The 12,498-nt window shown below is 48.8% G+C and overlaps 1 protein-coding gene across 1 annotated transcript in view; it reads left to right on the top strand.

Annotated features, from left to right (window-relative positions):
• Positions 1-12,498, top strand: part of CSPG4 (chondroitin sulfate proteoglycan 4) — a 99,559-nt gene that overhangs the window by 57,690 nt on the left and 29,371 nt on the right. Inside the window, exons 2-3 of the mRNA XM_020994659.1 lie at positions 8,462-8,625; positions 9,852-12,498. The exon at positions 9,852-12,498 is cut by the window's right edge and continues 911 nt beyond it. Coding sequence (XP_020850318.1) covers positions 8,462-8,625; positions 9,852-12,498 — 2,811 coding nt within the window. The remainder of the gene's footprint in view (positions 1-8,461; positions 8,626-9,851) is intronic.

Raw genomic sequence — 12,498 nt, 5'->3', positions numbered from 1 at the left:
CAAGAGACGGAAATGAGAGAGAGAGCAAAGCATTCCAGGAATGGGGCACAGCCAGTGGAAATGCTTGGAACTGGAAGATTGTGTCATGTTCAAGGAACAGTAAGTAAGCCAATGTAGTTAGATCATAGAGTTAAAAATAAAAAGACTAGAAAGGTAGGAAGGGGCCAAGTGACAGAAAGTCTTAAATGCCACACAGAGGACTTTATTTTGGATCCTGGAGGTAATAGGGAGCCACCGAAGTTTATTGAGAAGAGTGTTGACATGGGCAGATCTCTGCTTTAGGAAAATCACTTCACCAGCTGAATGGAGGATGGGTTGGAATAAGGAGAGACTTTAGGCAGGTAAGCCAGTTAGAGAAAAGTGATGAGAACCTGAGCAAAGGTGGTAGCTGCATGGTGGGAGGGAAGGGGAGATGTGAAGGTAGAAATGACAAAATCAGGTGACAAAGTGAATGTGGAGTAAGTGTGAGTGAGGGGTCAAATACATCATTGAGCTGTGAGCCTGGGTGTTTGTTTGGAATGATGGCAATGCTTCTGCCAGTAACAGGGAAATTAGGAAGAGGGGAGGGTTTGTAGGGAAATGTGATGAGTTTGGTAAGTTTAAGATGTCTGTGGGACATCCAATGTGAGATTTCCAAAAGACAGTTGATGATGAGACTGGAGTTCAGAGAGAGATTAGGACTAGATATAAAGATTTGTGAGTCACCTAAATAGAGATGATAATTAAACTCATGGTAGCTATAGAGATTACCAAGTGAGATAGCATGGGGCAGGGGTGGGGGAAGAGAGAGAGAGAGAGAGAGAGAGAGGAGAAAGGGGGGAGGAATGAGAGGGGGAGGAAAGGAAGGCGAGAGGAGGAGGAGAACAAGAACAAAAAGAACAAGAGAGCATAGGACAGAACCTTAGGGACTATGCACTGATTGGGTGTGACAGGGATGAAAATCCATCAACAGTTACTGAGAAGGAGCAGTCAGATAGGTAAGAGGAGAACCAGGAGAGAACTGTGTCATGAAAACCTAGAGAGAAAAAAGTATCAAGGAGAAGGGGGTGATCAACAGTGTCAAATTCTGCAAAGGGGTCCAACAGGACAAGGGCTGAGAAAGGAAAGGAAAAGAACAAAAGATTTAGCAATTAAGAGATCATTGGTAACCTTGGAGAGAGCAGGTGGGTCTAGCATTGGGATTAAAAGCCAATCACAGGGAGTTCAGAAGTGAGATGAAGCAAGGAAATAAAGGCAGGTGGTAAACATGGCTCTTTCTAAGAGATGGTCTGTGTAAAGGAGGAGAGGTATAGGAAGATAGTTTGAGAGAGTGAAAAGTTCCAATGAAGTTTTTTCAAGGGTGGAGTGGACCTAGGCATATTTATAGACAGTAGGGAAGAGGCAGTTGACAAAGAGAGATGGGGATGAGAGGGAATTGTGGAAGGAAATAATCAAAGGAGAGAACTTCCAGAGAAAATAGGATGGGATGGAATCAGGGCAGAGGTAGAAAAGTTGACCTTGACAAGAGGGCTTCCATTCACTCTTCTTTTACTGCAGTTTCCAAGGAAGAAACTCGAGCAAAGCAAGAGAGAATAGGGAATGATGATATCAAGGATCGTTGAGGTACAGACTAGGGGGAGAAGAGTTTGCTCAAGACATATGGTCTCTGTTTTCTCAGTAATGTAAGGGGCCATGTCCTTTAGTAAGAGGGAAGGGAACAGAGGTTGTCTAAGAGGCATAAAGAAAGAAGAGATTCAGCAGAGCTGTTTTGGGGGAATAGAAGGAATTGTATGCAGCAGGGAGAGCTCAGCTGAGATTAGAGAACACGAATTTCTAGTGGCTCCACAGCATGATTGTGTGTCTTCCACCATCCACGTTCAGCACACTTGAGTAGGAGTTGGGAAGGTGGAGAGGGGGGCAATCCAGGGCTTTGTTTGGCAAGGCAGGAACAGTGGTAGAGCACAGTCTGGGGCTGGACTGATTCACTAGGTCAGGACTGAAGAGGGAGGCCAGAAGAGGGGCAAGGGACTGGAAAGCAGGGAAAGGCAGAGTGCCTGAGGAGGATAAATGGATTTGGGAATAAGGCAGAGGGAAAGACGAAAAGAGAGGAAGCCAGCGTCCGAGGTCACAACAGACATGTCCAGATACAAGGTCAGAGTAAGAGTCCTGACGCCATATTGGGTAGGTCTGACCATGTCACCCTCCTACTCAGGAAACTCCAGTGGGCTCATGATTGCCTATAGGATAAAATACACATCCCTCAGTTCAACTTTTAAAGCTCTTCACAACGTAGATCTTGCCTAACTGACTGGTATTTTAACACATTCCTCCTGTCCATAGACTGTAGTCTAGCCATACCAGCCTACTTCCTATTCCTCAAACACACTGGTCCATCTCTCACCTCCATGGCTGTCCTACATGACTGGAACACTCTCATTCCAAACCTCCTTCTTATAGAATCTCTGCCTTTCTTTAAAATTCAGTTTAAGAGCTGCCTCCTCCTAGGGGCCTCTCCCGGTCCCCCACAGCTACCACTGCCTTCCCTTCTGTGGTTGCTACAGTTGTTGGTGTTCAGTCATTTCAGTTGTATTCAACTCTCTGTGACCCCATTTAGGGGTGACAATAAAGATACTGGAGTGGTTTGCCATTACTTTCTCCAGCTCATTTTACAGATGAGAAAACTGAGGCAAACAGGGTTAAGTGACTTGCCCAGGGTCACACAGCCAGTGACTATCCAAGGCTGGAATTTGGATCTTCCTGTCTCCAGATCCAGCATGGGCCACATCAGTGTCTAGCTCCACAGGACAAGGGCTCGCAGGCAGCAAAGACAAAGACGGAAAAGGTCTCTGCCCTCATGGAGTTTATAAGCCAATAGCTGGGATACACAACAGATGCACAAATAAATATAGTACAAGGTGGAATAGATAATAAAGATAAAGAAAAGACATAGACAAAGAGTCCTAAGAAGAGGAAAGAGACATGGCTTTAAGCTGTGGGAAACAGGGAAAGCTTCTTGAAAGAGAGACAGGATGTTGAATGTCAAGGTCAGAGACTAGCTGGTGGCGGACTTGGGCTGTAGCCTGTGTAAAGGAGAGGAATAGAAAATATGGTTGGAGAAAAAAAAGCTCAGACAAATGGGGCAATTTTGTAGGCACCTTATTAAATTGAATGTATATTTTAAAAATAAACTGCCTACCAGAAACTCACATATATAATCTTCTTTCTTTCCTATATAATCTTTTTTTGCTCTTTGTATATTTAAATGCATGTGTTTGCTAATGATTGCTAAGTTCATAGTGTAACATGGGTTTGCACTGGCTCCACTGTCTGAGGCCAAGTGGGTGACTACCCCTGCTCCTCCTTAGGGACTCTTGGATGGTTGAGGATTCTCTTCCCTCCCGGTGTTGGCTCAAGCCCCCATCAATTCTACTCTTCCCTGTTTTAGGGGGCCAGTGACCAGCACCCCAGTTCCATTTCACTACTTAACATGCATTGACTTTGACAGAGGAATATTTACTGCAAAGGCAGAACAAGAACAAAATTCTATCTTGGGCGCATAATCCCCCCCAATAGCACCTCAGTCTCTGGGGAGAAGGGGATTAGACTCAAGGCTTAACTCGACTCCTACATAGCATTGGTCTCATCAAGTTCCAGTCCGAAGCTCCACTGAACTAGCTTTTCCCTGCAGGGTTGGGTGCAACATTTGGCCTGGAATACCAATATCCAGTACCCCCATGGCTCCAGCTCCAGGCTCAGGGACGGCCCTCCCTGCACATAGAAAGAAAAGGACAAATGAGAGAAGACTAAAACCCTAAGCCCATTTCCCAGGTCTACATGGCTGAAGGGTGGGGGTGGGGCAAGAGGAAGGGGTGGGTATGAATGAATGAGTCCTTCCCACTGGACTAGAATTCAAGGGAAGAGAATGCTTTAGACAAGTAGTTTTATAAAGAAACAAATAGTTCCAGCTAAGCAACTAATAGAAAAAGACTGCTCCCAACCACAAGGTAGGCCAACCAGAATATTCACCCATGCACACCAGTTCTCCAAATCCTCATGGAGCAGGTCCTCAGTGTTTTCCACGTGAGTACCTCCATCTAAGGTGATCTGGGGCATTTGTCAAACACCCATTACATTAATTTTTAAATGTTTTTAAAAAGAAAAAGTATGTTGGATTCAGATTGTGGAAAGTCTTAAATACCAAGATAAAGAGTTTTCTTTGATCCTATAGACAATAAATTGCTGCTGAAGATTTTTGAGCAAGGGAGTAGTAGCACTCAAACCTTTGAATTGGGAAGATTATTTTAGCAGTGGCGTGAGGCATGGATTGGAGGAGATTACAGAGACTAAAGGGAAGAAAACCAATGAGAAGACAAGAAGAAAGATGATGAGAAACTGAACTAGGGTGGCTGCAGTATGAATGGGGAAAAAGGAGACAGATATGAGAGATATTGGGAAGGTAAAATCAACTAGGACTTAACAAATGATTCGTAAATGGCTCCAATGTTCCCAGTCAAAATAACTAGGAGAATAGCTGTGCCATTAACAGATAAAGGGAGATTGGAATAGGAGAAGGATTGAGGGAGAGGATTACGAATTTGTTCTGGGACACGTTGACTGAGATGTTGGCAGGAAGGATGTCGACAGATGAAGATATCCAGTGAGGAGCGAGAAATGTAGAGATGCCAGGCTGAATTTGGGCATCATCTGCAAAGACTTAATAGTTCATGGAAAAGGAGATTGCCAAGGGCAAGACTACGGAGAAAGAAGAGAAGAGGACCAAGAATAGTCTTGGTGGGGAGGAGTACTAAAGGACACCGATACATGAGGGCAGGCAAAAGAAAATAAAATAGCAAAGGAGAATGGAAAAAAAAGTGAGAGCTGCAGCTTTAAAATTGCAAGGGACCGCAGAAGTTATGTAATTGAGCCCCTTATTTTATAGATAAGGAGGACTGACAATCAGAAAGGTTGAGTGACTTGTCTAAAGCCACAGGGCATAAGCCAGGATCTGAATTCAGGGCCATCCAATCATAAGATCACAGATCAAAGATTTAGAGCAGGAAGGGACCTCACTCAACTCATATCCAGACCACACCCAGTATTTCCCTCTGCCCAAAGGATAGATTGGTCACAGGGCTAAGGCTGCAGGTAGGGATCATGTGGCTTTCTGCCTGGGCAGAAAGCCAGCCTAGCTGTAAGAACATCTTCTTATCCTCCTCATTATCAGAAATGATTACCACAGTTTACCTCCTCCTTCAAGTAGGAAAATCTCCATTTTAACCCCACCATTTCAGTCGGTCACTAAGTGAGGACCCAGAGTGAAATTTAGACAGGGTCCTTACACAGTCTTAATAGAGGGAGACAAGAGAAACATACACAGCAATGCAAGGCTCCATATTCAAATCCTGCCACTTCCATGGTACAAGCTTCTCTTCCACAGATGTTTGTGTCTCAATAAGCAGTTAAATGAGTGACTGTGGCCAAAAAAGCATTTATCCCATGAACAGCCAACCAAGGTTACCCAGTTCCACCCCACCCTTGTTTTTACACATGAGGAAACTGAGGCCTAGAGAAGAAAAATGCTTTGCCTAAGATCACACCAGTAATGAGTGAGTGGCAGATGTTAGATTTGAACCCAGGTCCTCCAGCTGCATATCCAGCCTCCTTTTCATGGTACCACAATTGCCTCCAGGAACAGGATGACTGAGATGACTCAGAGGCAGCAGATGATATTTTTTAAAGCAATAGACTGAGTGGTTAAGACCAAAAAATACTGGAATCATAGATTAAATGGATGCCAGACCCTAGGCAGGGGGCAGAGGAGAGAGAGAGAGAGACAGAGAGACAGAGAGAGAGACAGAGAGAGAGAGAGAGAGAGAGACAGAGAGAGACAAAGAGAGAGAGAGGAGGGAGGGGGAGAGAGAGAGGAGAGAGGAGGGAGGAGGAGAGAGAGAGAGAGAGAGAGAGAGAAGGAGGGAGAGAGAGGGAGGGAGAGAGAAAGAGGGAGGGGGAGAGAGAGAGAGGAGAAGAGAGGAGAGAGAAAAGGAGGACGAGAGAGAGAGAGAGAGAGAGAGGGAGGGAGGGAGGGAGAAGAGGGAGGAGGAGAGAGAGAGAGGAGAAGAGAGGAGAGAGAAAAGGAGGACGAGAGAGAGAGAGAGAGAGAAAAGAGAGAGAGAGAGAGAGAGAGGAGAGAGGGAGGGAGGGAGGAGAAGAGGGAGGGGAGAGAGAGAGAGAGAAAGAGAGGAGAGAGAAAAGGAGGGAGAGAGAGAGAGAGAGAGAGAGAGAGACAGAGACAGAGACAGAGACAGAGACAGAGACAGAGAGACAGAGAGACAGAGAGACAGAGACAGAGAGAGACAGAGAGAGAAAGAGAGAGAGGAGGAGGGAGGGGGAGAGAGAGAGAGGAGAGAGAGAGAGAGATGAGTTATTGGCGAGAATTTTCTAGATGCTGTGAGGCCTCTGTAAGGCTTGAGTGACAAATAAAAGTTGTCCAGGGTTCTCAATGGTAAGAGCAGTGGACTTGGAGTAAAGAAGACTAGAGCTCAGATGCTTAGTAGCTGGGCGATTCTGGCCAAGTCACTAAACTTTCTTAACTTCTGTTTCTTCATCCATAAAATGGGCATGATCATGATGGCACCTACCACACAGGGTTGTTGTGAGGATTAGATGAGGTAAAATACATAAAGAGCAGCTAGATGGTGCAGTGGATAGAGAGTAGGGCCAAGACTCAGGAAGACCTGAGTTCAAACTCGGACTTGGAAGAAATAAGATTAGAGTTCAGACACTAACTAGCTGTGTGACCCTGGACAAGTCACTTAAACCTGTTTGCCTCCATTTCTTCATCTGTAAAATAAGTTGAGAAGGAAATGACAAAACCTCTCCAGTGTCTGAAAACCCCAAATGGGTTCCCAAAGAGTCAGACATGACTGAAACAACTGAACAACAAAATATATATAAAGCACTTTGTAAGCCATAAAACATCATATACATGCTACCTATTATTATTGATCAACATAATCTGATTTGGAAGGAGACAAGAGAGAAAAGCATGCAAATCAATATCATCAGGTAGGCACACAATCTACAAAATGCCCTGGTTGGGAGCCCTTATGTGCTCACTGCACAGATGAGCAAGAGGTATTATTGGGTTGAAGAGAGAATGGAGGGGCAGCCAAGTAGCTAGAGAAGTAAAGTGCTTTGCCTAAGATCACGCCGGTAATGAGTGAGTGGCAAATGTTAGATTTGAACCCAGGTCCTCCAGCTGCATATCCAGCCTCCTTTTCATGGTACCACAATTGCCTCCAGGAACAGGATGACTGAGATGACTCAGAGGCAGCAGATAATATATTTTAAAGCAATAGACTGAGTGGTTAAGACCAAAAAGTACTGGAATCATGGATTAAATGGATGCCAGACCCTAGGCAGGGGGCAGAGGAGAGAGAGAGAGAGAGAGAGAGAGAGAGAGAGAGAGAGAGAGAGAGAGAGAGAGAGACAGAGAGACAGAGAGAGAGACAGAGACAGAGAGAGAGAGAGAGAGAGAAGAGAGAGAGAGAGAGAGAGAATGGAGTTAATCAGGGCAGACATCCCGGAAGAGGTGGCAACTTAAACCAGGGGGAGAAGCACAGACTGCTTGGAGAGGTGAGGGAGGGTACCAGGGAAGACTACAGCCACCTAGACCCAATCCACAGCTGTATGTGGAATGCCAAATCCTGGCTTCTCTCCTCAGTCCAGAAGGCAGTTGAGACCTAGCTTTTCTCCTTGGTGCAATCAGGAAAAAAAATCTGCATGGGTCTGCTTACTCATCAGGGGATCCTTAAATCACTCAATAACAGGAAATCACTTCACATGACAAGGAAATTCTCTCCAGAACCGAGCATTAAGCAGACTCATTAACAGCTTTGTAATACTCTCTGGGGTCTATTGTTCAGATAACTCAGGCCAACTTTCTACCCAAACCAATGGCAAAGGCTTTGGAGAAGCCAGCTCCTAGCAGTGGGAGCTCCAAGGCCTGAGAGGAAGAAGATGAGTGTGTGCCGAGGCACATGCAGTCCTAAGCTCATTCACATTCGGAATCTCAAAACTGGAAGAGAATCGGTTGACCGAGTCTCATCCCTGCATGAGCATCCCTGACAAGAAGTCTTCCAGACTGCTTGAAGACCACCAGTGATGGAGAACTCACTATCTGTTGCAACAAAACATTCTGCTTTTGGAGAGCATTACTTGTTAGGAAGTTGTTGGGGGTTTTGTGCCCTAGATTGAGCTATTTGGCAGCTGCCCAGTGGGGATGGGTAGAGCAAGTGTCATGTCCCTTCTACATGCTATTGTTTTCTCTTTTCTAAGCTAAACATTCCCATGTCCTAGGAATGGTTCAAAGATGGATTCTGAGTAAGGCCTCTTCTAGTTCTAATATTCTAGCAGTCTGAATGCCCCAGGATCCCCAGGAAGGATCCAGCCTGACCCATATCTAACCTTTCACCCTCTGCAGCTTCCTTCTTCGGAGAGAATCACCTGGAGATGCCCCTAGATGAAGCCCTGAGTGAGATTCACATCAAGTTCCAGTTCTTCACCACCCAATCAGATGCCTTTCTCCTCCTGCTAGCTGGCCCAACGGACCACCTCCTAGTGGAACTGCGTTCTGGCAGCCTGCAGGTCAGTATCCCCACTCTCTGTTCTGCTCTTGCCTGAGGAACATCTCTCCAACTGCAGGATCCAAGAAATCATGGCTGATCCCTGGTGCCTAAAAGCCTGGAGAATCGGCCTTGCACTAGGAAGGGGGCAGGAATGGGAGTCAGAAAGTCGTGGCCCTGCCATCAGTCAGCTCAGTGATGTTCAACAAGTACCTTTATGTCTCAGAGATTCCCAATCTTCCTATAGAAAAGTGGAAATAAACATCCCTGCCTTAACCCTGATACTCCCTCCTCTATCCCTCCCCCACAGCCCTTCTCTGACACCGAGCTGCGCCTCGGTTCACAAAAGCTCTACCAACTTAGCCAAGTTCTGGCAGACCCTGCCCGGGGAAAAGCCCAAGCTAGAGACTTTGTATCTGCTATCCAAGAACAGGCTCCACCTCAGGTCCTAGAGGCTCATCCCCAGGTTAGTTGTAGGGAGATTAAAGTTTTGCCCAAAGCCACTCTAAGGAACTAGGAAGTGAGGCATTGTGGAGCGGTAGGATGTAAGACCAGGAGCCAGGAAAACCTGAGTTCAACCACACAGACACACGCCAGCTTTGGGACCCTGGGAAAGTCACTTATCTTCTCTGTGCCTAAGTTTTCTCAGTTGTAAAATGGGGATAATTAGAACACTGATCCCATAGAGATGTTATTAAGGCTTGAATGAGGTATCTGTAAAGCATTTTGTAAACCTCAAACTGCTGTAGACACTCACTATGATTATTATTAAGAAGGAGCATGGTATAGTGAATAGAGGGCTGGATTCAGAGATAAGAAGGCCTGGGTTCCAGTCCTATCTCTGACCCGTACTGGCTGTGTGACCCTAGGTAGGTCACCTAACTTCTCATTGCCCCAGGGAACTCTCTAAGACTTATAAGTTGCTGAGCAGGTATTGACTTGTATTGGTGGAAGGACGTTCCCTCCACCAGTGAAATCCCAGGTCCAAACTTCGAAAAGATATTTGCCATTACCAGTCTGTAGAGGTGTTGTAACCTGCATCAGAGGAGGGTCTGTCCCCGCCAATAAAAAAAAAAAAAACAGGCTCTTGAAGGACTGGGTTGTAATTCTTCCCCTTCCCACTTCCCAGGGATGTCTCTAATAGAGGCAGGTCCATTTGCCCAGGCTCCCATTTGGGTAGTGAATAAGGCCTTGGAGGTTGCCTGTGGGTCCTGACCCTATTCCTCACTCTACCTTCTCCCCCTGCAGATCCAACTAGTTCAGGGAAATGAAGAGACCTTTCTGCAGTCCCCTGAAGAGATGCCGCTCAATGATTTGGGGACCCATGATGTGGAGGTGATGTTGACAAATGGCCAGGTCTCCCTCACAGTTGATGACCTCTTCAATTCCTCTGCTACTGCTGCTGACGCTCCCCTTGAGGCCTCCTATGGCGTTTTTGTGGGAGGGACCGGGAGCCTGCAGCTATCCTACCTGGCTGGGGCCAGCCGCCCACTTCGAGGCTGCCTCCAGGAGGCCTCCCTCAATGGCCTCGATATTCTGGCCCGGCTCACCGAAGGAGTGAGGGATGGCTGTGCCACAGAGTTCTCAGCCAGTGAAGACGAGGCTCTGGGCTTCACAGGGCCCCGCGCTCTGGCCACCTTCCCTACCTGGAGCACGCGAGGTGAGGGCACTCTGGAGTTCACGCTGACCACACGGGTCAAGCGAGCACCACTGGCGTACCAGGCGGGGGGCCCACAGGGTGACTTCATCTACCTGGAGATCTTTGACGGACACTTGCGAGCCATAGTGGAGAAGGGTCACGGGGCCGTCATGCTGCACAACAGTGTCTCGGTAGCCGATGGGCAGCCCCACGAGGTCAGCATCCACGTGGATGTGCACATGCTAGAGATCTCCGTGGACCAATACCCCACTCGCACCTCCAACCGTGGTGTCCACAGCCCCTTGGAGCCCCAAGGAAGCCTGCTCCTTGGGGGTCTGGACGAAGAGGCCTCACGCCGTCTGAGGGAGCACAGGCTGGGCCTGGCATCTGCAGTCACCAACGTGTCCCTGGTGGGCTGCCTGGAGGACTTGATGGTCAATGGGGAGAGACAAGGACTTCAGAGGGCACTGGTCACCCGAGACATCACTGCGGGCTGCGGCATCCCTGAGGACGAGTATGAGGATGATGCCTATGAGGTATATGAGCTGCCGTCCACCTTGGCACCCGAAGCCTGGCCAGGGCTGGAAATGCCTGAACCCTGTACACTGGAGCCCGGCCTCCCACCTCTCTTTGCCAACTTCACCAAGTTGCTGACCCTGAGCCCCCTGGTAGTGGCCGAGGGGGGCACAGCCTGGCTTGAATGGAGGCATGTGCAGCCCACACTGGACCTGAGTGAGGCAGGCATCCGTCAGTCCCAGGTACTGTTCGGTGTGACTCGTGAAGCCCAGCACGGAGAGCTGGATTTCAGTATTCCAGGAGCTCAGTCCCGGAAGAAGTTCACCCTCCTGGACGTGGTCAATCGGAAGATCCGTTTCATCCATGATGGCTCTGAGTACCCTGAGGACCAGCTGGTCCTAGAGGTCACGGTGATGACCCAGAGCACTGTGCCTCAGTGCCTACGCCAGGGCCAGACCTACATACTAGCCATCCAGGTAAATCCCTTGAATGACCCTCCCCGGGTGGTCTTCCCACATGGGAGCCTCATGGTGATCCTTGAGCACACACAAAAGGCCCTCGGGCCTGAAATTTTCCAAGCCTATGACCCAGACACAGCCTGTGAGAGCCTCACCTTCCAGATCATTGGAACCCAGCACCTGGAAGGTGGCACAGTGGAACGTAATGACCATCCAGGTGAGCGAGTGGCTGAGTTCTCCTGCCAGGAGCTGGAAGCAGGCGGCTTGTCCTACATCCACAGGGGCGGCCCTGCCCAGGACCTCTTGTTCCGGGTCACTGATAGCATGGACACCAGCCCCGTAGCTGTGCTGCGCGTGGTGGCCATCCAGCCCACCATCCAGATCCAGAACAACACAGGACTCTTTGTGCCGCAGGGTTCCTCCATGCCCATCTCGACGGCCAACCTGTCGGCTGAGACAAATGCAGTGAACCAGGATGTGAGCATCTTGTACCGGCTTACCGGGACCCTGCTCTATGGGGAGATTCAGAAGCAGGGGGCCAATGGAGCTTCTGGGGGGGACTGGAGGTCCGTCAGCTCCTTCTATCAGAGGGACATCGAGCAGGGGCAGGTGCGCTACCTGAGCACCGATCCCCAGCACCACACCCAAGACACCGCCGAGAAGGTGACGTTTGAGGTGCAGGTGGGACAGAAGACCCTGACCAATAACACCTTCCTGGTCACCATCAAGAAGGCCGCCATCCGGATGCTAAGGCTCGTGCCCCTGCTGACCCATAACACCCGGCAGGAGGTGCTCACTACAGACCAGCTGGAGGCCACTCTGGACAAGGAATCGGGCCCCAGCCCTGCTTCTTTCCACTATGAGATTGTCCAGGCCCCCCGGAAGGGCAACCTCCGGCTGCACAGCATGAGACTGACAGATAAACAAGGTTTCACTCAAGAAGACCTTCAGAAGGGCCACGTGACCTACCGAGCCACGGCCAGGGTCTCTGAGGAAGCTGAAGACTCGTTTCTCTTCCATGTCACAGCCCCCCCGCATTTCTCCCCACTCTACACCTACCCAATCCGCATCGGTGGTGATCCCGATGCCCCGGTCCTCACCAACGTCCTCCTCTCTGTGCCTGAGGGGGGCAGAGGCACCATCTCCCAAGACCACCTGTTTGTCAGGAGCCTCAACAGTGCCAACTACCTATATGAGGTCATCGAGAAACCACGCCACGGCACTCTGGTGTGGCAGGGGACAAGGCGGGGCTCTGGGTCGGAATCCACGCCAGTGACGACAT

This window comes from Phascolarctos cinereus, unplaced genomic scaffold, assembly GCF_003287225.1.
Source record: "Phascolarctos cinereus isolate Bilbo 61053 unplaced genomic scaffold, phaCin_HiC Scaffold_3;HRSCAF=262, whole genome shotgun sequence".
In the NCBI taxonomy this organism is placed as follows: domain Eukaryota; kingdom Metazoa; phylum Chordata; class Mammalia; order Diprotodontia; family Phascolarctidae; genus Phascolarctos; species Phascolarctos cinereus.
The sequence above is the reverse complement of the archived record's forward strand: the minus strand, read 5'-3'. Positions and strand labels throughout refer to the sequence as shown.